The sequence below is a fragment of the Mercenaria mercenaria genome, chromosome 2 (assembly GCF_021730395.1).
Source record: "Mercenaria mercenaria strain notata chromosome 2, MADL_Memer_1, whole genome shotgun sequence".
Classification (NCBI taxonomy): domain Eukaryota; kingdom Metazoa; phylum Mollusca; class Bivalvia; order Venerida; family Veneridae; genus Mercenaria; species Mercenaria mercenaria.
In genome coordinates, this window is record NC_069362.1 from 65,951,090 (window position 1) to 65,975,677 (window position 24,588).

The 24,588-nt window shown below is 36.3% G+C and overlaps 2 protein-coding genes across 2 annotated transcripts; one reads left to right on the forward strand and one right to left on the reverse strand.

The window, feature by feature from the left end:
- Positions 1–327: 327 nt before the first annotated feature.
- On the forward strand, positions 328–2,110 carry LOC128549508 (acetylcholine receptor subunit alpha-like). The gene is made up of 3 exons (XM_053526252.1): positions 328–517; positions 1,088–1,225; positions 1,536–2,110. The coding sequence occupies exons 1-3, from the start codon at positions 328–330 to the stop codon at positions 2,108–2,110; spliced, it is 903 nt and encodes a 300-aa protein (XP_053382227.1).
- Positions 2,111–17,587: 15,477 nt separating this feature from the next.
- Positions 17,588–18,925, reverse strand: LOC123562243 (acetylcholine receptor subunit alpha-1-A-like). Its single transcript, XM_045354889.2, has one exon. It carries the CDS (start codon positions 18,923–18,925, stop codon positions 17,588–17,590), a length of 1,338 nt encoding a protein of 445 aa, XP_045210824.2.
- Positions 18,926–24,588: the final 5,663 nt, after the last annotated feature.

The following is a 24,588-nucleotide window of genomic DNA, read 5'->3' on the forward strand; positions in this document are numbered from 1 at the left end:
ATTTTCTGTTGTGTATATTTCTATTTTAATGCAAGTAACACTATTTTCTTTTTATTTTTGTTTAACTGTCATTTGATTTGCCACAGCATACATAAAATTTAGAAACAGGAAATTGATAAAATCAATTGATTCTATCCTATTTGTGATGAAATACATTAACGAAGCTATTCAGTAAATGTATCAATTTATCATTTAATTACACATATCACGAATTAACAGAGCTTTGGCCACATCAGTAATGAGTTACAGGGAAGCAGGATGGATAAAACAGCACTAATAATGGGGATTTTCTGTTTTTCAACAAGTTTTTGGGCGGTTCATGCAAGTATGATTAAAAGTGCGGGTTACATCCTTTACGAGAATCTTATATTTGATCAAGGATACAATCCAAATGTGCGTCCTGTAGTGGATACCAGGCAACAAACGACAGTTAATGTCAGTTTAAATGTAATACGTATCATAGCATTTATGCCCTTTTCTCGTTATTCCGAGCCCCTTAACCGGTATTTCAGTGCTGGTCAGTAACAGTTTTAAGTTTCAAAAGAGTTTCTGCTATAGTTTGATACTCCAACATCTAAACTTAAAAAATCCCCATGAAGAAAAATTCTAAGGATTGTTGTAAATGAATAATCCAGGCTTTCACATGATGACCCTAACTCTCTGAAACAGCCAGATTCTTTGAAACCGAGACTTGCGATCATTTGTGCTAGCTCTGAAAAAATAAGGCCTTTTTTGAAAAAGTTCTTTTTTAAAATTAAGAACAGATATATTATTGTGTTTGCGGACAAAAAAGTTTTAAAATAAGTGGTTTCTGTTTTCTGTAAGAAGGTTATATATTACCCCATTGATTTTAGATAAGCAAATTTTGTGCCAAAATTTTCTGTTGTGTATATTTCTATTTTAATGCAAGTAACACTATTTTCTTTTTATTTTTGTTTAACTGTCATTTGATTTGCCACAACATACATAAAATTTAGAAACAGGAAATAGCCACAAGTGCAAATTTTCCAAAGGCTCGGATCAATGAGAAGGCTCGGAATTACGAGAAAGAGGCATAATGAAATCTCTGAGACATTGACCCTCACAGCAAAACTAAAGCTTTACTGGTATGACGAATATCTTACGTGGAATCCTGTTATGTACAATGGATTACAAAGTATGAACATACCACAGAGCAATGTCTGGAAGCCAGATATTAAGTTGGAGAACTCTGTTGAAAGATATCGTGATATGGGAGGAAAGCATATGTATGTCGCAGTAACACATCAAGGACGGATGCAATGGAAATCTATCGAAGTTTTTATGTCAACTTGCTCCATCGACGTCACCAAATACCCAGTAGACATTCACAGATGTTGCCTAAATTTCGAAGTTTGGAGTCATACGGATGGATCTGTTAAAATTACGAACGCTTCTGACCATGTGATCTTACATGCTGAATATGACGGTCATCCTAGTGGCAAATTATCGGTTCTACGGCCCAAGAAAAATCAATTGGCGAAGACAGTTACGTTGTGTTTTGCTTAACGCTTAAGCGTCAAATTACGTCATGTTAAATGTCATACTGCCAATATCATTTCTATCCTTACTCAATAACTGTGTATTTCTTTTACCGGCGTCTTGTGGAGAAAAGGCGAGTTTCTCTGTAACTGTATTCCTATCGTTGAGCGTGTTTCTTACTATTGTTAGCGAACAGTTACCAAAAGCGTCTGATAAAGTCTCCTTGTTCAACCTGTACGTTTTTATTCAGGTAGTTCTTAGCACAATGATAACCGTGACGTTAGTTCAGATTCGACTCTATCACAGGGACGATGAACGTGAAGTTCCAACATGGCTCCGAAGTTTGGTCATTTCCTGTGGACAGTGTGCGAAAATGCGATCAACGTTAAAACAGAGTGATATGGACGCTACAATAAGTGAAACTAACATCATTCCAACTAAGGCGACAAAATCTCAACATCAAACGTCAGAGAACGAGAAATCAGGGAATTCTAATCACGTGACATGGAGATGTGTTGCTGATTGGATGGATCCGGTCATGTTTGCTGGATACACTATCCTGAACATAATATGCAGTGTAGTTCTCGTGCTTTGCTCCATTTCTGCCTGAGGTCGTGCAGCTTCGTTGTCTCCATGACTAAACAAACTAAAAAAGAACTATACAACTTTACTAACTACTGGAGCGATCATATTAACTTATCATACAGTACATTGTCATCACTAATGTTTATAACCTTTGATGTACAGGTTGTTTTTTAAATAAGAATAACATCTTTATGTGGCTGAATATTTTTTAGGTACTTAGGAAATGATTCTGTGTTTATATCGTTTTGTATACAGCACTGTTGGAGCTTGTACAGTTAAAATGACACGTATATGTGTACACAATATAAATATCTCTTACTTTTGGCGATGTGTTGTAAATAATAACTATTAACAAGAGCTGCCGTAAGACAGCGCGCTCCACAAGTCGGGGATTTGACAGTAAAATGAATATATGTCTGAATAAGAGAACTCTACTTCAAAAGGAAGATACACCAAAGGGCATAATTCCATCAAATACACACATGTGAGTTATAAGGATTGTTACAACACATGCAGATGATGATGATAAAGATATATTTTGAGTTTCAAGTCATTATTTTATATAGTACCAAAGTTATGTCCAGAAAACGAAGATATAAGCAATAGTAACAAAGATATGACAGAAAAACAAAGGTTGCCGAAAAACTTTAACCAGGAAGGGTCACGCCGACGCCGACCCGGGGCAAGTAGTATAGCCCCCCTATTCTCCGAGTAGTGGAGCTAATTAGTCTTCACTACCAGATCTTATACAGTTACCCGAAAATGTGTTTGTTAGAATAAAAGAAGAAGGTAAAACTGTTAGCAAGGGAAATTATAATGTATACCATGTTCACGAAACGAAACATTTTCAACGAAACGTAGGTAATTCATTGCTGAAAAAGTACGTCCCAATTTCAGTTTCTGTGAAACTGACAACCCCTATGATATGGTCAAAAAGATGTGAACATGCCACGAACATGCTACGAACATGCCACGAACACACACATTCGCGGGAAGTATTCGCTTGCCACGAACATGCTGCGATAAATTTGATACTAGTTTGCAAGATATTCGCTGTAAGACCAACGGTCGTGGCTTATACGCCGGAAGGACTTAGAAAATTGTAATTTTTTTGGTAAACTGTTAATGAAGAACATTGATTTCAGCAGATACATGTAGATCAATAAATTTGTAACTTTATCTGCAAGATCACATTACTAGTCTGTTAAGATGTTTTGAAATATGTTTAGAGGGAAATTGTATATAGTTAGAAATTTTATACATACTACTTCAAATGTGAATGGTGATGTTTTTAGAGGATGAAAGGCATACATTCTTACTTGTGGTAAGTGAGATATTTTTTTATATCTATACTCATAAGCATTTTGCAGCCGGATCAAATTATCTAAAAGGAAATATAAAAATGACAATTTAGGTATATAAGTTTGATAACTAAGATGTAAAACTAAAAATGACTTTAAGAGAGATTTTTCAGACTTTTGTACTCATGCATATATATAAGCAATGTGAAGAAATTGTGATGAATAAATACGTGTACAGTACTGCAACAAATTTATTTAAATTGCAATTGCAATTGATAATTGAGCCGTGCCATGAGAAAACCAACATAGTGGCTTTGCGACCAGCATGGATCCAGACCAGCCTGCGCATCCGCGCAGTCTGGTCAGGATCCATGCTATTCGCTTTTTAAACCTATTACAATTAGAGAAACTGTTAGCGAACAGCATGGATCCTGACCAGACTGCGCGGATGCGCAGGCTGGTCTGGATCCATGCTGGTCGCAAAGCCACTATGTTGGTTTTCTCATGGCGCGGCTCAATTCATATTCATACAGATTTCAAACGTGTTCGCGGGAAGTTAACAGCAATTTGTCACTGGCAAATCTAATTTCCATGTGAAAAGTGAACACCAAACGAACATCTCGCGATCAGTGTATCTATTTTGATAACAAATTTAATAACAGGTCCTAAATAGCTAGGCATGTAATATCGTTATAAAAGTTTGCATAGGGGAAAGACAAGCTACATCGTGACGTCATAACAATATCTTTAGCTCTTGGATTCTCATTACCTGCTGTTCCTCAGTTTGGGAAACGCGTGTCATGTGTGATCCTTTTATTCCAATACCGGCGAAAAGATAGGAATAACATTAACTTTTTAACCCGTTAAAAACTGCCCACGTTGTCATTTACCGACGGGTGATTGATATATTTAGGCTAGCCACTAGACTGATGATAAAGAATTGTCACAAAATTTCAATTTTTGTAGTCCTATTTTTTCTTTTTTATGTAATAGTGACAATTGCCAGACTATTTTACACCTGATTGTAATATTATCTTACAGGTATATAATATTGGACATAGGATATAGACTGGCTATATTCAAAACTTGAAAGATAAAAATTAAAAGTTTGATATAGGCCCTATCATATCCTAGGAGTTAGTCTTATTTTTCAACGTTGAAAACTGACCCCGTCCATTCATTAACGAACCTCCCTCGCATGAAATTTTGATCCACGTTGATAAATAATCTACAGGACTAGGGTCATATATATTTCAACGGTGAAAACTGACTTCAGTAGTAGCAGTCGTATTCAAGATTCTTAGAACTAGATACATCTCATTGACCAGACACTATAAACATACCTTATGTCAGCATTGCTGCCATTGTCTTGACTGAAAGTAATAAACGTTCAGTGTTACGTAAGACTCACCTGGAGGGGATTACTTTTATTTACACTGTCCCGTGTCTTTTGAACATGGTGGGGATAAGAGTGAGGTTGGGTGCGCACCATAAACCGGTTTAAGCTCCCCAGTGGTGTTTTTGCCACTGACCGTTCCAAGGCGGTGCCCCACTGTGTTCCTTTGTTCGTTCGTTTTGTCCTCGTGTGTTGGCTTTGTGTGCGAGTACGTGTGTGTGTGTGTGTGTGTGGTGTGCACGTCTGCGTGCTGTGGGTTTCGTTTTGGGGAGGCTGCGTTTTTGGTACGTGGCATTCCCTGTTTGATATTTGTCTTTAATTTTTTCAGACTAATAGTACTATTCTTTGCCAAGTCAAAGGTCTTCTGCCATGATTCTCCTGCTAATGGACTGATGTTGCAATGTTGTGTTAAGTGTTTTTCGTGTAACAACATGCTAAAGGACTGGTTGGTGCAGGAGCCCGTAGGAACATGATGAAATATAAAGGGAAAAGACGGACAGTTCGACCTTTGAAAAAAATATTCATCTATATTTGTTTTCATTTTTTGAAATAAGAAGTTTGTAATGTTGTAACTCATCATGGTTTTCATTTGAAATAATGCTGTGTAATAACTTCAGTTAAGTCACACACACAACACCATAAAGCTGAATTTGATTTTTTACAGATCGCATGACTCTTTTTTTCACTATTTTAATCTTTTTTCCTGGTATCTTAGCTTTTCTTTTATTTTGCTTTTCAGACTTCCGTTTCAGTTTTTCTCGACAATTATTTCCTCACTGTCAGCAAACGACGAGTGGGTATGCTTTTCTTTACTATTACGCTTTTTTCTTGTTCTGATATATTTTGGTGTAGGAGGGATGAACAATTCTACTATTGTTTTATCAAGTCTATCATATAATTAACATGGAGTGGCATGAGCGGGGTGAATGACATGTTGCCCATTCTGGTCTGCCAATGTTTGTGCTAAACATGTCCCTTCAGATATGAGTCACAAGCGTTGCTGCGGGTCACTTAAGTCCAGAACGTCATTGACTGACAGTAATCCTACATCACCCTGGATTTCATTGCTATTCAGTTCCCTAAATGCCATTTGAAATGAATTATTCTGAGTAGGTAGAGATGGAAGTGTAAGCAGCTCATCAAACGGTGTTGTCGATTGCGACGTTTCAGTTTCATCAGTTAAAGTAGTACTGTACGATGTATCAGGGTTTGAAATTGTTACAGTATAAAGGTTAGCGGGTGTTTCAATGGACAGACGGGCTTGCTCTATGGAGTTATCAGATGGTTCATTTGGTCCAAATGCATTGTCAGGAATGCACGTTTCGTTCAAAGGAAATATTCCACATGCCTTAAACTCGCATATGATATTTATTAATTTGATGCAGTGGATTGTCCTGTAAATTCTCAGAGCATTTTCTATTGTATTCTCTATATAGAGGCCCAAACATAGCCCAGTCTAAAGGCTGAAAATAGTGGGTAGTAAGGGGAGGAAGTGCTAAAATTCTAATATTTTCTTCCATTGCTCGCATAAAAATTCCAAGATTTTCGTAGGAGGAAAGCCTGTCAAGGATTAGTAGTTGAGGCATTTCCTTTCCACAATACTGAAGGAAAACATCGTTAAATCACTTTTCACATAAACTGTCGTCTACCCAGCCACTTTGGTTCAGTAGATGTCATGGAAGTATTGAACACATGCAAACTCTTTGATGTTTTGCCGTCTACGACAAACATTGGTGGCATCCGTTTACCACTGGTGTTTTCACAGGCCATAATAGTAATATTGTCGGGGTCCAGGGACGATAAACTTAAAAACAATCATTAAAAAATGTGCGGTTCAAATCCTAGTTCATGCAAGGCTACTTAAGCAATTTAACCTAAGGAGCCGTACCCTAAATCCCCGATATACCTATAATATACCACCTGAAGAATGAGAGACAAGAGGGATGAAGTACAAGCCATATCTGATAAGTTTCAACAACATAATTGAAAAATACTCTCAAAAAAATGTGTACATGTAAAATTCATAAATCGTATTTATCTGTTCTGTTCTGTTCTGTTCTGTTCTGTACCCCTTGTTCTTCCAGAACTTTTAAATGACTGGTCAGGATCTAGGTCCTCTATTATGGACATTAGGAGGCACAAAGATGAGCATTGCTCATCTAAGCTGTGCAAACTGCAAATATGAGAGTGAGATGAGTGAGACACTCATATACCACTGCCCATGTAAATAAAATACATGCCAAGTTTCATGCGGAAATAAGTATTAAATCTGTATCTTGAAATTCAGCATCTTCTAAATGAATCGAAGTTCCTCAAATATAATGCAGCACTTGGTGAAAATGAAAAAGGTAGGACACGAGCATAACCCGCATATCGCCCAGTTCATAAAGATAAAAACATCAGTTAGGCTAAACTTTATCTTTTATGCATAGTTAGATAATCATTTCTGTACATCAAGTTAATTCATGAATCAGTCAACATCAGCAACTCAGAATATAAACAGAACTGTAAAAACCATTGAAGTAACAAGTTCTCATAACGATCGGTAGCTGACAGTACTCCCAGGACCATCACAGCATTTCCTTCTGTCTATCCGTCAAAACGAAAGAAGAACATGTGCAAAACAAAAACAAAAACAAACGTCATCGGCGCTGAGCATTCTGATTGGCTGACCGCATCACACACCGCTGTATAAACAATATAGTCCAAGAACTGTCATCAATCTTCAGGATAAATAATCATCGTCCGCCATGTTCTTGTACATGATTTAAAAAAAAAAATAGAAAATAGAAATTCAAAACAAGAAATAACTTAACTGAACTCCGGAAACTCCAACTTGAATCCAAACATCGAACGCCATCCTTACTTTCGCTTTCGAAATGCTCCTGTCCTCGCACTAGCGTAAAAAAACTTAGAAAATCACAAAATCTAATTTACAGAGTTGTAAGAATGATTCCAAAGCGTGGAAGAGGTAGATCCAAGGCGCGCTTTTCGTTATATATCATGCAATGCTGGATTTGCAGGAAAGTCGGTCAGAATTGCTGGAACTCAAGGTTTCCGCTCTTCCGCCATTGCTATCGTCAAATCATCAGCGCACCTGCTCCACAAGTATTTCGGGGTCGATCCCACTTCCAGATAACTTGTGCTGTGCCTGAAATAAATCTTTTAAACACATGCAAGACAAAAATAATTATTTGTGATAAAATCCTCAATTTCTGGCCTGATCTATGAGTTTTACCGACTACCGGAAGGGGTTACTCAAAGATGGAATGTCGTAAACTCCAACATTTCCAGCCACTGTATCCACAAAATCTACAGAAGTTATGAATATTTATCAAATGGCCTAACAGAGACACCTAGCGTTAAAAATGACAATCTGTTCATCTGTCTGTACGTTGTTCATCAGGTAAACTATGCAGAAACAGCGCGTTAAAACCGTTAGCAGAAAATAAGCCGATAATAACATTTAAAGTTGCACAAATTCGGATAAGCCTTAAGACCGGATTCGAACCATAACAGAGTATCATATTATTATTCTTGTATCCAACAACCATAGTCACCTGGGCCCCAAAATATTCATAGACTTTGAGCTAGTCCTATTCAAACTGTTTTCCCTTTTTTTGGCAACGACTTTAAGCGGTTTATACTCAAAATTCGTTTTTACGGGCCATACTTAAAGGTAACCCCATTTATCTGCTCCGTCAAATGACTAGTAAAGGTCGAAGCACATACTCTAGTAATCTTACAAATGTATTATAATAGTTACATGTTACTTACGTACAATAAATAATTTATTCTTGCTTGAAAAGAAAACACAGCAATAAAGCCCAAGTTACACTTTTCTAATATGATGATAGAAAAAGACATTTGAAAAAACATTCAAACATTCAAACACACTTAGTTGATATCTTAAAAATATATTCTCACATACGATTATCAGGTTCTCACTTGTCCGCTCTATTACTTTTTATATATCATGCGGGTTTCTTTTGTCCTTTTTACTTTCATAGGGCTATATAATATCATTTTGCTCAGAATTCTTACCCATTTCGTCACAATTCGATATTGTTGTAGCTATGTTCAGTGTTTCAACTATCATTTCAAAATCATTGAAGTACCTGCCGATAACTTCCCTATTCATCATTTATGCTCTTGTTGGAGTCAGTCTCTGTGGCCTTTTTACACCTTCCCACCAGTCTTTTCCCGCCTTGAAATTCTTATATACCGACCCAGTTTTCACGCGCTTGCAAGTCTATTAAAACAAGGACAAACCCGATTTAAACAGAATAAATGCTTCTCTTGGGCAAACTTGCCGTGCTATGGTGGTGACCCTGTTGCTAATTATTAATATCTGTTCTATACCTATACAATTTTTGAAGAAAATACGGCATTCTGTTCTATAAACAAATAAATAGCTGACAGAAATCAAAACGCTTACTGTACTATGTCAAACCCGATTCCGAGTATTACATGATTTTAAAGGTAATTGACTAATGCAATCCATGAAGTTTGTGTTATTCCTTATCTGTTTTTTGGTCAGGCCAATGCCTCTTCTTGAAGCCATTTTCGCAACATCGACCATTTTATTTTCAATATCCCGAGGGATGTGCGTTGGTCTGCCAATTTGTACATGTAAATTTCCCACTTATTCTACCACCAATGGTTGACTTGGGTACACCAAAAGTGCTGAGGCTTTTCAATTGACTGCGAGCCATCTTCAACAGCTTTAACGGTGCCTTCAAGTTGCTTGTCTTCATAGTTCTTGATTTACCCCGTTTAGTGTTAAGATATTTCTTTGGCATTCTAAAACAACAAAGACCAACAAAGTGGTGGCGTTGGTAGGCGTGTCCATATGCTGGTGGTGGCGGTGGCAGGCGTGTCCATAGGCTGCTGGCTGGTGGTGGTGACAGGCGTGTCCATAGGCTGCTGGTGGCGGTGGCAGGCGTGTTCATATGCTGCTGGCTGGTGGTGGTGACAGGCGTGTCCATTGGCTGCTGATGGCGGTGGCAGGCGTGTCCATATGCTGCTGGCTGGTAGTGGTGACAGGCGTGTCCATAGGCTGCTGGTGGCGGTGGCAGAAGTGTCCACATGCTGGTGGTGGCGGTGGTAGGCGTGTCCATACGCTGGTGGTGGTGGCGGCAGGCGTGTCCATAGGCTGTTGGCTGGCTGGTGGCGACAGGCGCCGAATATGGCCTTATGTGAATCATATGAGGATATTGAATGTAAGAAATAGTTAATATCTACCCAATTTTGTAGCAATAAATTTATGTACAGATAATACACATTTATGTCAATCTATTTTCAAATCAATAAATGATACCATTTTTCAGTTTTTAGTAACAGCAACCTTGACCTTTCCTCAACCCAAAGCAATCCCAAACTTCATGTCGATACAAGATATCCACCTACCGGGTTTGATTGTGAAACATCAAAGCATACTGCTAAAGCGAAACAACTGTGATATATAAGTGAACAGTTTATTATAGACTTGCCGCCCTTACAGTAGAGATATGACCAGTGACGCCGTTTTTTAGTAACTTGATTTGTACTTTTAATTTATATCTTACGTAAAAAACAAACGCCTGATGAATGCCCCCCTCCCCCTCCCCCCGCCCTGCGATTTACATTTATGTTCATTTGTAAATTTATACAAGTTACTTTTTCTATCTTTAATTCAGTTGAAGTAAACGTCTCCCGTTGCATAATATGAGCCGTGCCATGGGAAAACCAACCTAGTGGGTTTGCGACCAGCATGGATCCAGACCACCGCGCATCGCGCGTCTGGTCAGATCCTTGTGTTCGCTAACAGTTTCTTAATTACAATGGCTTTGAAAGGACAGCATGTCCTGACCAGACTGCGCGATGCGCAGGTGTCTGGATCCATGCGTCGCAAACCATAGGTTGTTTTCTCATGCGCGGCTATATTCAGAATCCTGAAAGCGATCAAATGAACTTTCATGTATAGAATCATTGAATTAACTTTCTTCCACATATACACGAGCATCTCTTTCACATCTAGAAAAAGTAAAATTGAAACAACATGAATTACGCGGAGTGTCTTTGCATTACGAAGTGACTGGCTGGTGTACGATGGAAGATAAATTACCATTTGTTCAATATGCATAGCAATGATTTAACCAAACTTCGCGTGCGCGCCTTGGTTTCTGGCTAAATAGAATGCCGTTGTCTATGTTGAGACCTTTGATACCTCCGCGACACTAGCGGAGTCAGAGGGGTCGAGAACCTGGCGCGTGCACCATCGTAATTGTTTTGGGATTAGACTAAGAAACGGATATGCACAGCTTCGGCATAAAATCATGCTGATATTAGTTACTTTATTCCAAGAGTATCATCCAATATGCAGGTGTACATTTGAAATTTTGCGCCCCTACTGAGCAGAAATCCAGGACTCGCCTCATTAAATCTCGGCGTCATTGATGTTGTTCTGGAGCCATTACAAGCCTCGTCGCATTTCATGCAGCCCGCCTAGAATTAACATCTTTATTTTTGTTGAAATACTGTTTTAGACAGCTTCGAAAATATTAATACAAGCTCGTATTCATTACCATACACCGAGTCAAAATAAAAACATTTAACACTTGCAATTTGTCCCGATATTCGTATGAAATTCGACAATTGAAATCCACAGACTTGCAACCACTGTGTGACTCGAATTACGGTGGTCCTGTATACGCCTTTATAGACTCTATGCCGGTGTTCGGTTTATATAGGTAATAAGTATGTAACTGACCTAACATCGTCCGAGGCAGGACTAGAAAGCTCCTAAATTGATGGTCTTATTGTGTAAATTTGCATTTAGAATTATTTGCCCGTGCTGCCAGAGCAGAGATCGGGGTATTGGTATATCTAAGACAATTTAGACAAACTGTAGTTTCTTTCCAAAACACACCCGGAAGCAAGAAAGTATTTAAAAGTCTCCCAGTTCAGAGCACTCCTAGAAATCTAAATACGTGATTACAAACCTGCCACTAGTACTTCTGTGGCAGACACAGATCAGGCAGTTGCCTGTCAGATTTCCCTAATCTGACCTTTCTGTAATAACTCATCTTTGCAATGTCCCTTAACAGTTCCACTTCCTGTCTGATTGAGTTCATTTCTTATTTGCAAATTGTAATGTTGTAACATATACGTGTAACCTGTAACCTTGTAGACTGCATAATACACAAGCTGACCAGCAATCATTCGGAAGTCACTGGTGCTTTCAAGGGACATCGTTACAGTTTCCCGTCTACAGACTGTCGATCTCTTATAATGATCCTTACTTTAACTGTTAAACCGTTAAAAATGACAACGGGGTTGATCAAAATAACGCTGACCACTTTTCTATGGTGGCATATTTCTGCCACGAGATAGCTAGGTAGCTATCGCGATAATAAAAAGAATTATCGTGATAAAGCGAAGTTTTTTGAAATGATTATCTCAATAGTCGAATGTTTTCTGCAAATATGATTGCGATAATTTACTTTATTATCTCGATACTTTTTGCGTAAAGGCCAACAACTGCCATTTATTAGCTAGAAAAAGAAATCTTGATATTTCGAACTTTTCTGAAAAGTTTCCTGGAAATATTTTTGACCATATCATCTCGATATTTTTTAGCATTTAGTGCCCAGAGCTGCCATTTTGATATCTATAAATAGCACCCTACTAAATCGATGGAACACTATTTAACACTGAACTTACCACCGTCATGCAGTAGATACTGTAGTCTGGCGCCAATAACTGATTGATATCGTCGTGTTCTGTTTATAGCTATCTAGAAGCTGTGACGTTGTAGTAACGGAATTTTGCGCTTAAAAGTTTTCAGAAAACAATAAAAGATATCTGGAAAAAAATAAATTATTGCGATAATATTTTCAGAAAATTGCACAACTTTCCTGGAAAGTTTAGAATATTATCTTGATAGCTACCAAGCATCTCGTGGCAGTTTCGAGCATTAGCGCGAAATTTTGCGCTAAAATATTTTCACAAAATATTATTTATTGCGGAAATTATTTCAGAAAAAACACACATTTCCTGGAAAGTTTACAGTATTACCGCGATAGCTACCTAGCTATCTCGTGGCAGAAATATACCACCATACTTTTCAAGGGCTATTTTGTTCCCAGTGTAATGCTGAAATGTGCGTGTCCAGTTTTCGACGTTGAAATATAGTCGGGGTTGAACTTCATAATCATATTTCAACGGTGTCAAAATTTAATGTTACACCGGCAAGCAAGAAACAGATGTAACAAATGCATGAAAAAAGAACACAGTAAAGCATCTCCGCGGAACGATCTGTGGAAAAACCAATTCTATGGAGTTTAAACCTCACTTTTTACCCTAAAAACAACCATCTTGACATTGTAAACAAACTTATAGATGGATTTTCACATCGCGAGATCCTTAGCAACGGAAGTAAATTTTCGCGCATGCGCACTCTACGTAGGACAAAAAGACATGACCGCACAATATAAACTACGTTAAAGTTATATCACATTTCAATCAATTCGATCAATAATGAGTCTGTATTATGGTAAATTACCATCGCAGGACAAAGGGAAATATATATGTAGATCTTTGCAAACGCATAACTGCCTTGCTCAAAATGAGATACTTCAACTAATGCGCATTATTACTAGTCAAGTCAAAACTGATGATTAGGGATTCATAATGAACAGGCAATAAACTATTTTCAGCAATTTTGATCTTTCATCTCGACAAATTTAGGTTAAAAAATGAAAAATTCATATTTTACACGAATTTTAAAAGCTTATGTTTGATTTCCTAACATGATCTGACAGAGCTTTGCAATTAGCTTACATGATGCTAGTAATATAATTTCAAGTCGAAATTAAAAATTAAAAGTTTAAGTAAGAGATGTGGAAGTATGGATATTAAAAATTTAAAAACTGAAGATTTTCGACACTGGATTACAGATTTATTCAAACTGATGTACCCTCCCCACACGCACATCTATAAACAAACCTAAATTTGTCGAGATGAACAATCAAAATTGCTGTTCATTATGACTAGTTATAATGCGCATTAGTTGAAGTATCTCATTTTGAACAAGGCTGCAAAAATCTACATATATTTTCTTTGTCCTGCGGTGGTAATTAACTATAATACAGACTAACGTTTGATCGAATAGATTGAAATGCGATATAACTTTAACGTAGTTTATATTGTGCGGTCATGTCTTTTGGTCACACACCAGTAAATAGTTTTCCCTATATATTCTATATAAAAGTGACATTTTTTAAAGATCTACCAAACATAGCTAGACCCATTTCAGAGAACAAATTCTTACCTCATTTTAAAGAGATATGATAAAACTGATAAAAATGAAGAGAAAAGTAGGGGTCATGTATCTTCTATGAGAGGTTTCTCTTGTCACATTTGCTTACTGTAAAATCATATCAAAATCACACTGCTGTGACCTGGAAGTACTACTCATACTAAAATTGAGTTTCACTTCACCATATACCACCTCCTCTCCCATTTTTCCTACCAAAATGTCAAAAATACATCCACAATGAAATTTAAACAGAAACCAGCTTTAATTTAGACCTCTGTGGCCATGCCAAGTGAAAAATTAGTGTTCAAAAACCAGTCCGCCATTACGAGACTAGACCAGATGGCTCCCGCGCTGGTTCCTTTACTCTAGCTAGGCCTCTATATTTGCCCTATGTAGAGAGCGCATGCGCGAAAGTTTAATTTGGATGCTAAGGATCTCGCGATGTGTAAAGTCATCTTAACATGTAATTTTATTATTATATTTGATCAACAAATATTATTCTTTGGTTTATTTTAATTTGATTAAAATATTTAATTCAAGCACTCCCTATTTTAGCTCGGCCTGTTCCACATTGTCCGGTTCATGGCCGGTAACCGCCGTTTATCTCTTTCGTTTTCATTGGTACTAGTTTTGGTATGTTTCAGGTGCTTTGATTGGATGAACCTTTCACTAATTTAGGGACCGCGAAATTTAACGTCATTGTAGTTCTTTATTGTTGAGCGTGTCACACTGACATTTAAAAAAAAAGTGACCTTCGAGTCCTAAAGTAATATAAAATAGTGTATAAGACAGTAACTTTGTGTATAGAAATATGTGAAACTATATTTTCTTAATTTGTAATAGATTTTAGCTACAAACTATTGACAGATATTTTGACCTCCGTGTGAAGGTCAAAGTTCAAAGGTGATACTTTTCGTTTGTAATCTGGTAATGCCTCCCCTTTCATAGAACCTTTCATAAAATATGCCAAAATAGGTATAACATTTAAAGTTATCACATATTTATTAAATGAAATACACTGTTTCCCCTTCTCACTTATTTAAGACTGACTTTCCAATAAACAGTGACCCTAGTTTATTCAGTTATTAACCCCCAACTGAGTTAATGAAGACAGAAATCCCTTGACCCACTGCCAAGATCTAGGCCTTTAAGATATAAAAAAGCGCCTCAAGAAAAACTTTCATAGGCACTAAGCAATTCTATGCAAACCAGATGATAGCAGGCGACAATATTTTCCGTAACAGCTTCCGAGTACTTACAGGTAACAACGGAAAAATTCGGAATATTTGAAGAAATGCTCGCTGGACTCACTAAAATGCAGAAAGGACCAGGAAAACAATTATTTACTTTAAAACAAATAATACATAACCAAAAACGAATAATTTATCTTTATTTTTAGGGGTACCGTTTTTTTTTACATATATTTTTGCGGAAGATATCTATTTGATCTGTTATATTTGAAGAAGACAATTTTTGAGGTAGGTCTATTTAAAGACAAAAAGGACAAACCAAACATTAAAATATTTAAAAAATATATTCATAAGATCCGGAAAAAAATAAACTTCAATTTGTGTGATACCGTTTTTTGAATTTCCAAATAGGTCCGTTTATTTTTGTCCTTCTTTATTTATATAGACAACTTTATCGATTTTCCGTTAGGTCGATGTTACTAAAAGTTCGTAATGAGTGTTCCAGTGGTAATAGGGGATTTATCCACGGCACGAAGCGCCGTGGATGAAAATCCCCGAGACGGTAACGTCCATATATAGTTATTCGTCTTTATTGTCTGCATATACTGAGGCAATTTTTTCGATGTTTTCCGGTTCCGGTTTATGTACACAACGCAGACTGGTTGTCTGCAAGAACATCCGAGCACCCCGAATCAGTCACAGAAATTCGTAAACCGCGCCAACATGATTCGTTTACTTCTTTTTCGTAATGAAAACTGTACGTGTGCAGCTGAAAAAAACTTTTAAAACAGTAAGGAAGTGTATAGACCGTTAAGTTTCTGCGTGGAGTGCAAACAAACAAACAAAATCCAAACGCGGTGAATGACGTAACCGTCACGGCTTCCCGTAAATTTTGCAAAGTATGATATTCGCTGTAAGAGGTATGATGACACTAAATGTAAACTAGTTAGAGCGAAGTTTCACTTTCTTTTGAGTGTTGAATATTTCTTTGTAATAGAATATAAAAGATAAATCCCCATGCTAGGCAATGCCTTTATTCATATTACCGAATACCCGACTACAGCATACCTTAACCCTTAGCATGCTAGATAAATTGTCGTCTGCTTGAAATGTCGTCTGCTAAAATTGTAAAGTTCATTCAATTTGCTCCAAAATTGGAAGAAATATTGTCAGAGTAGCAAACAGCTTGGAACCTGATCATCGGCGTCTGATCTGGTTCCAAGCTGTTTGCAAAGGCTGTTAAATTCGCCTGCAGCATGCCTTAAAAAGTATTGTTTGATAAAAAGGTGAGGGTCTAACAAACTACGTCACAATACTACTTGTAAAAATGCCTTGCTATAATTTACAACAATGTTTTGATATACTTCATCAAAATAATTTTTCACATGCTCTTTATTGACAGCAGTGAGGCACGACGTAATAAGTATGGAAATATTAATGAGTTCATGCATAAAAAAGTTTTATTAGGCTGTTTATTTCATTACGTAAATAAACTAAAAGCTCAGTTTAGTTAATACATTATTTATAATATTAATTTAATGAAAGTTTTAAGGGAAAATTATAATGGAAACTACTTTATCGGCAGGGAGTACTGGATGCATCAAAGTCAATAAATGAAGGCTTTCTTTACTTTGGAACTTTTGAAAATAGCGTACTTCAATAATATCAGCTAACTCAGATGACATTAACAGCTTCAGAATAGCATAATTTAGAGTTCTTATAGTCGCAAACTGTAGAAATATTAGACAGTGATTAATTTAACATATACAAGTCCGAAACAATTTTATTATGTGTATATATTAGTACATTACATTAGTAAATTTGAAAAATATGAAATATTTATGAATATAATCGATAAACCATTCATAACGAAACTTTCAAGCTATATCGGTGAAATCAATGCTTTTAATTCAAGGGGGAAAGAAATCTGATTGTGATGCTTGAAAGCGTTTAAGCCACGGTAGCCAGAACGGCATTTCACCAGTACCGGATTTTTCAGGAAGCGAGTGCAAATGAGATAAACTGTAGTATCTGTCTCTCTTGAACACCCTACTTCAAGTGATAATGCAACAAAGGCGTTATTTCTCTCTTCTTGCACAACGCTACGAGATTCGGGCAGCATTATTTCTCCAGCATTGAGTGTACGCACGTATTGCATGTACACGATTAAACTTGTGTTTAACCTAACCCTAACCTTTAGTCAGTATAGTGTACACTCAATACGTTCAAGAAATTTGTTTGATTCTTCTAATAATTCTAGGTTGCTAAAATTTCCACCCACGTGTCTGATTTTAAAGAACTTAACAGATATATTTTAGTGTGAGTCATGTTCTTCTGCAAGCTCCTCGTTGCGAACAGCCATAATAAGTACTGTGACGGTCATGATTATAGTTGTTACTAAAAAAACAAGTAGAAAGATATTATCGAAAGCCCGAACAACATCCGGCCATGTGGCATTTATTTTACATACTACAGCATTTGGTTTTTGGTCATCTAGATTGCAAAACCGGTCTTGTGGCACGACATCGATTGTTGCATGTTTTCGCCGTTTCTCTTTATCGTTGCCTTTCACTACATTTTTCTTACGGTCATCAGTGAGAACTTGTTTGGAAGTAAACATTACAGCTAGCTTTACCAGAAACGGTGAAATCGATCTATCTGAATCACGATGGTAGATCCTGATCTGAATTATCGTCAGTATCGCGATAATCACACTCAGAAGTGTACAAATGAAAACGTACACATTGAGAATTGAGACCTTGTCAGAGTTTTCTGGTAGATTGCTGCTTACAATTGTCAAAAAGACAGCAAGTGAAAGGAACACAGTGATCACAAAACTGGCCTTTTCTCCGAACTGCACGGGTAGGATAAACACGCATGTGTTCATGAATGAGAGAAGGACGATAGGCAGAAAAACGTTTAGGATAAAATATGTTGGATTCCTTTTCAAAGTAAGTGAACAAATTATGTGTATCTCAGAACCTTCTTCGCTTTTTGTTTCCATGTCGGTATCCACTACATACCAACCGGAAGTGACTCCATAACCATGAAAATCAACATGGTCTTCAACTGAATGTATCCGAATTTCTTTAGTAGTATATCCTAGAGTTTCAAACACCATTGAACATTTCTGTGTGTCAAATGGAAATTTACGGACATCTGCTGCACATGTTGAATGGAAAATTTCAACTGGATTCCATTCTACGGTACCGTCATAATTTACAATAACTTGTACGGAATGTGTACCCATTTCATATTGTTTCGAGACGGAATTTTCCAGAAATACGTATGGTTTCCATACCTTTGACTGTGATACATGAATATGAGTAATGTTTTCAAAATTTTGCGGATCCCATACCAGATATTTATCCTTCCAAGAAAGTGTCAATTTCGTAGTTAAAATTATTGTTTGTTTTACTTCACTGAAGTCGACCATAGCTATAACAGCTGCACTTACATTTACATCTGTTGCTGTACTCCACACTTTAACTGGTCTTACCTCCTTGTTATAGGTATTGTTGAGAAACAAGTACTCCCAAACTTCATGCCCACTACTCACGGCTAGGCACTTTTGTGTACCCAATGAAATTAACATCTGTATATTTATCACTAGCAATTTACCTATAAATGCTTTGTAATCCATTTGCGGCATTGTAAATTAACAACAGTAATAGCTGATAATCAGTGTAAACGTTCAGTTACAATTCACCTACCTAAACATATCAAGCATTAAAGTCAGAATGATTAAATATCGAATAGTACATTATAAGTCCCAATTATAATTGTCAACTTTGTAGACATTTAATTCTATTTCTCATTATTACAGGCCGATTAACTTGTGATAAACGCACTGCTTCAATTACGATAGCCTGAATTATTAATCAAACACAAAGGTCACCTGGATGCTGCGACACGTACTGGATAGCGATAGGTACTACTGAAAGTCAAACATACTTTATCTGTTTAACGTTTTCACTAATTTAAATATACCATAGAATCTGATACAATAATTATAATGATGACAAACCTAGTTCGAGTAGATTTCACAGTTTGTATTGTTTTATTCTCTATTTTAAATCTCATTTGGTTTTTGTATAAAAAGGTTCTGTAGAGCTCAATGAAGATCGCACGTCATAAATTTTCCATATTTTCATTATAGCCATATTGTAAAACGTACACCCATGTAGTGACTGTTTGCCTTGTTCTCAGTGCTTCCGAGGGATCTACTTTCCAGATTTTATTGAATGCAAGAAATAGTTAATTTCCTTCTACTTTTGTAGCAATAAATCTATGTACAGATGATACACATTTTTTATCAATTTAAATGATACCTTTTATATGTTTTTAGTTACAGCAACCTTGACCTTTACTCACCCCAAAGGAATCTCAAAAGTCATGTCGATACAAGATATTTATATTGCTGAAGCGAAACAACTGAGATATAAAAGTGAACAGTTTAAGTAAGACTTGCATTTTAGATTTACATCTCTCTATTTATGACAATTTTATACATACCAAAATTTATGACAAGAGGGATGATTTTAATTTTAGTATTGTAAATTTTCCCCATTTGGATGGGGATGTACCTCAGGCTACATCTTATGGGGTATATATTTCTCAATTAATTCGGTTTGCCAGAGCGTGTAGTCATGTCAAGCATTTCAATGAACGTAATCAATATATTACAGGTAAACTTCTTCAGCAAGGCTACCGTTATTACAAATTGCGTAAATATTTTGCTAAATTTTATTATCGTAATTCTGATTTAGTTTTAAAATTCAATAGTAATTTAAAGACACTTCTGCGAGAAGGTATTTCTAAACCCGTTTTTTATGGGGATGTGGTTTACAAACTTCGTAAGATCTTGGGTCACGATAATTTTCCAAATGTTTTTGGAAAGATTATCAAACGTTTTATTAAAAGAGGTTACGACCCAACTGTTTTGAGACATACCGCATGTTTAGTGTTCAACCCGTTTACAGTTGGACACTACGCTTCCCTCTTTGATTTTGTCTGACGGAAGAGGGGGAGGACTCTATGATAAGCAGTTTTTAAATCCTACCTGGACTGAACTGTTTTGATATTTGTCTTCTGGCCTGTTTCGTCGGGTCCTTAAAGGTGTTTCTCTTGTTGCTCTGTCTTCTGAAAAGGCATTGAGTACATACTTTTTTGGTTCTTTTTTGTGTTTTACATGCCATGCCTTTTTGTTTCCATTACGTGTGTAAGAGATTCAACTGGAGGGGATTACTTTTATTTACACTGTCCCATGTCTTTGAAACATGGTGGGGGTAAGAGTGAGGTTAGGTGCACCATAAACCGGTTTAAGCTCCCCAGTGGTGTTTTTGCCACTGACCGTTCCAAGGCGGTGCCCCACCGTGTTCCTTTGTTTGTTCGCTTCGTCTTATGTGTTGGCTTTGTGTGCGTGTGTGTTGTTCGTTTTGTCCTTATGTGTTGGCTTTGTGTGTGTGTGTGTGTGTGTGTGTGTGTGTGGTGCACGCGTCTGCGTGCTGGGGGTTTCGTTTTGAAGAGGCTACGTTTTTGGTGCGTGGCATTCCCTGTTTGATATTTTTCTTTGTTTTTTTTTTTTTTGCCGCCCTTACAGTAGAAATGTGACGTTTTTTCATATCTTGAATTGTACTTTTCATTTATATCCTAGCCTGAGTATTGCTTCCCCTGCGATTTACATTTATGTTCATTTCTACAAGTTACAAACTTTTTCTGTCTTTAATTTAGATGAAGTAAACGTAAAAATTAAAAAGCAAAATTTTAGATTATGAAAAAAAACCCAAAAAACTAAAGAAATAATGCTGGTTGCAGATATGTAACATTAAAGACTGAATATAATACTTAAGTCTTGATTTGATGTGAACATTTTGAAGCATATTATATAAGATTTTCTTAAATTTCTTATTTACTTTCAACGTAGCTGCTCTTGCAGACAGCCTTATCTATCATATCATTGATAAATATTTAATCCCCAGTTATAACTGGATTTTTGCGGAAAGAACTGATCTCAATGCAAAAACAGTTGTCATATACATGATTATTGTGTGACGTCAGAAAATGTTTTAGAATAATGTTAATAAAATAAAATCAGACTGAAATTTACATATAATATTACTTGTACCATATCACACATTATATATCAAAACAAGAAAAAACTCTTCAGTATTTAATTACAATGAAATGACTTATCACTTAAGTTTTTAAACATACATTTAAGTCATTATTCCTATTAACCTGTGTCATGCAGGTGTACAGATAAATGCAGGATAGGATTAATATTTGTGTCATTGATTGATCTCTAGTACTATCTCTAAAGTATATTCTGAATTTCTGAAAAAAATCAGTGTTTTATCAAATTCTAATTCGATATAAACGTGCAGAACCACCTCAAGTGTATACCTAGGGGTAAGCTATAACATGAACAATGGCATTCTTAGGTGTCAGTGGGTCCAATCAATAAATAGTTCTTCTTTGTTCTCTGAAACAAGTATTGTTGTCTTTTTTATTTTGGATATTTGCTCTCCTAACATTTCAACTGGACATTGATTCTTACAGAACAATTTGTACATACATCTATACCTGATTTAGCCTTGATACTCCAGTCAAGTTAAAATATCTTTATTTATTTATTACAAGAAAAAATAAGGAATGTGAATAAATAAGGAAATCCATAAACTTCTTTTTAAACTGGACTTAAATGTATATATCCTAATCTAACAGGATATGTCATTTATTGTCCAGAAGCACACAACTGTCATGAAACTCTATGTATGAACTCACTGAACCATTGTGGTGCAACAATATACCAGTATACCATTATACATGACGAAACAGGGACATCCCGATACGTATCAGTCTCCTATTTATATACAATTTCCCATGCGTCTATTTTCGCTCTTAGTTTCTCTACAAATGGTTTTTTTGTGTCCTTTGTTTGTTTGAAGTCGGTCGACAAATCAAGCAATACATATTTTTCACCTTTCAGTTTAAAGTTTTAAATAGAGGTTTTACTTAAGAAGACTCTTTGCGCTGTAACCATTGCTTCTCAAGGTAAGCGTTTTGTAAATGCTGGTCAATGGCACATTTATTATGCTAATGTTTAGTATGAACGAGACTGGTATAACATCGACTAGTTACGCGAAAAGGAAACACATTTCATTTTAGAAGAGTCTCTATTGCTTTATATAAGAAATGTTTCTTTTCAAATATCACACAATTTTCATTTCTATTTTCAAGAAAGATGTAAAACCAAACATATTGCCAAGTTTCATTGTGAAATTTCGAGATTTTTGAGAAATATAGACATTTAATAGAAGCCACCCCCTATCAATTTACTGGGCTAAATTTTGGCCCTATGGCCCTTTTATTGTATATTTTGGTAAAACTTTCACTCGTTTGCATTATTTTTCACTTGGATTCTGAAATATCATTCATTCCGTCATGAATAAGACCCAAAAGGATGCATTTTGTGCATTTTCTGACATTCTGGAGACAAAATATTGGCTTTTTAATCCCAGAAATCGCTGCTGAATACGCGCATCTACTCAAAATAAGGTCAAAATTCAAAAAGTTTCAAATTTCACTATTATTTTGCATTGAAAATATCCTTTTATATCATAAACAACCGATCTAAGACTATTAAGACTAATTGCGATGTGTTTCGAGAAAGTCTTATTTCAGCTCTTATAGGTTAAAGGTCAGTAATTCAAATCCTTCTTTGTTTCATATAAAAAACGACAACTTCAGGTCGTCTTTACGTATCTTTAGAGAACATCACTTTTTCCTACACCTATTTTTCATGAATGTTCTATCACAAATTAACGAAAAAATGAAAAGAAAATAGGGGGTTATGTAGTTCCTAGTGAAATGCCAGTCAGTTGTGGTCTGCTACCCTTAAAATGGCGCATATTTACCCTCGTCCGCGCAATAAACACCTACTTCCGGTTTCGATCTGCAAAACTTGCCATGTGGGGTGTATGAACATGAAAACCGTCTCATTTCATGCAGAATGTCTTCTAGTAGTGAAAAACGATGATTAAAGCACTCGTTCTACACGAATTTGCGCAAAAAATGGGAAAATTAGGATCTATTTATTGTGGACTTCTTTCGACTACACCACGGAAGCACATTTTCGACCGAATTACTGACCTTATTCCTTTATATATTGCAACAGATGGTTCTCAGCCTGACAATTGTTTGCACATAAGTATCAAAAGTAGTCAAAACTACAAAAACTTTTTAAAACAAGTCACTTTATTTTTCACCAACGTTTCGGCTACATTAGCCTTCTTCAAGCACAGAAAGCCTCCATGGGATTGAAAGCTTTGCTTTCTTTTCAAAATCCTGTCTAAATACAGACCAGTCGATACGGGCCAAAATAGTAACTCGAATATTTTTTTCCACTTAGTACAATCCTGTAGTCAGGTAAGCTTATCTTTAAGTAAGAAGTTTTATTAAAAACGATACACGGCCGAATTAGTGAATGCACACTTTAAGCTACGAAACGTGCATGCACACTTTTACATACGATCGGGTATTTATAAAGCAAATCATAATATAATTTTTAAAGTAAAATTTTCATGTTTTTTTATGTAGAGCATATTCTACAGAACAAATATTTTACATCATAAATTAATCATAATCTAGGAAACTTTGATAAAAAATAAGACTAAAAGGAGGGGCCGAAAAATGTGTGTGGGTGTGGGGGAGGGGTGCGAAATGACCATTTTTGAAATCGTCAAGGGATACGAAATGACCATTTTTGAAATCGTCAAGGCATACGAAATGACCAAAATGGGGACTAGTTGGCTAGGGGACGAGTTGACTGTAAATCGCCCCGTATCTGAGTCGCAGAGTTGAACTCACTACCGAGGGGGTTCAGGTTAATGGAATTTTACAAGCTATTTCCACAGGAGCCTTGCAACGGATTATACTGTCTAACAATACAGCTCAGAGCACCTGCCCACCCCTTAAGAAAATTTTATCTATTCCGTTCGGAAACCTGTGGAATTTTGCATCCACCAATCAAAATGTGCAGTTTTAATCAATTGTTAAATGACCTTCACCCCTAGATATAAACAGGAAGTAAAATGAAATCAATACCGACCTGCGGCCGGAAAAAGTGAATGGTGTACCGCAGCAAGTATCACAAAAAGAATAGTTTGTATCACAATATATAACATTACATGTTTATCATTTATCTAAAGGTCTTGTTGACTTCATGAAACAGAATGAGGGTATGCAATGACATTGTGGGATCAGTTTGAATGCTGTTGTCAAATTATTCCACTGGTAATTTCGAAGTTGTGA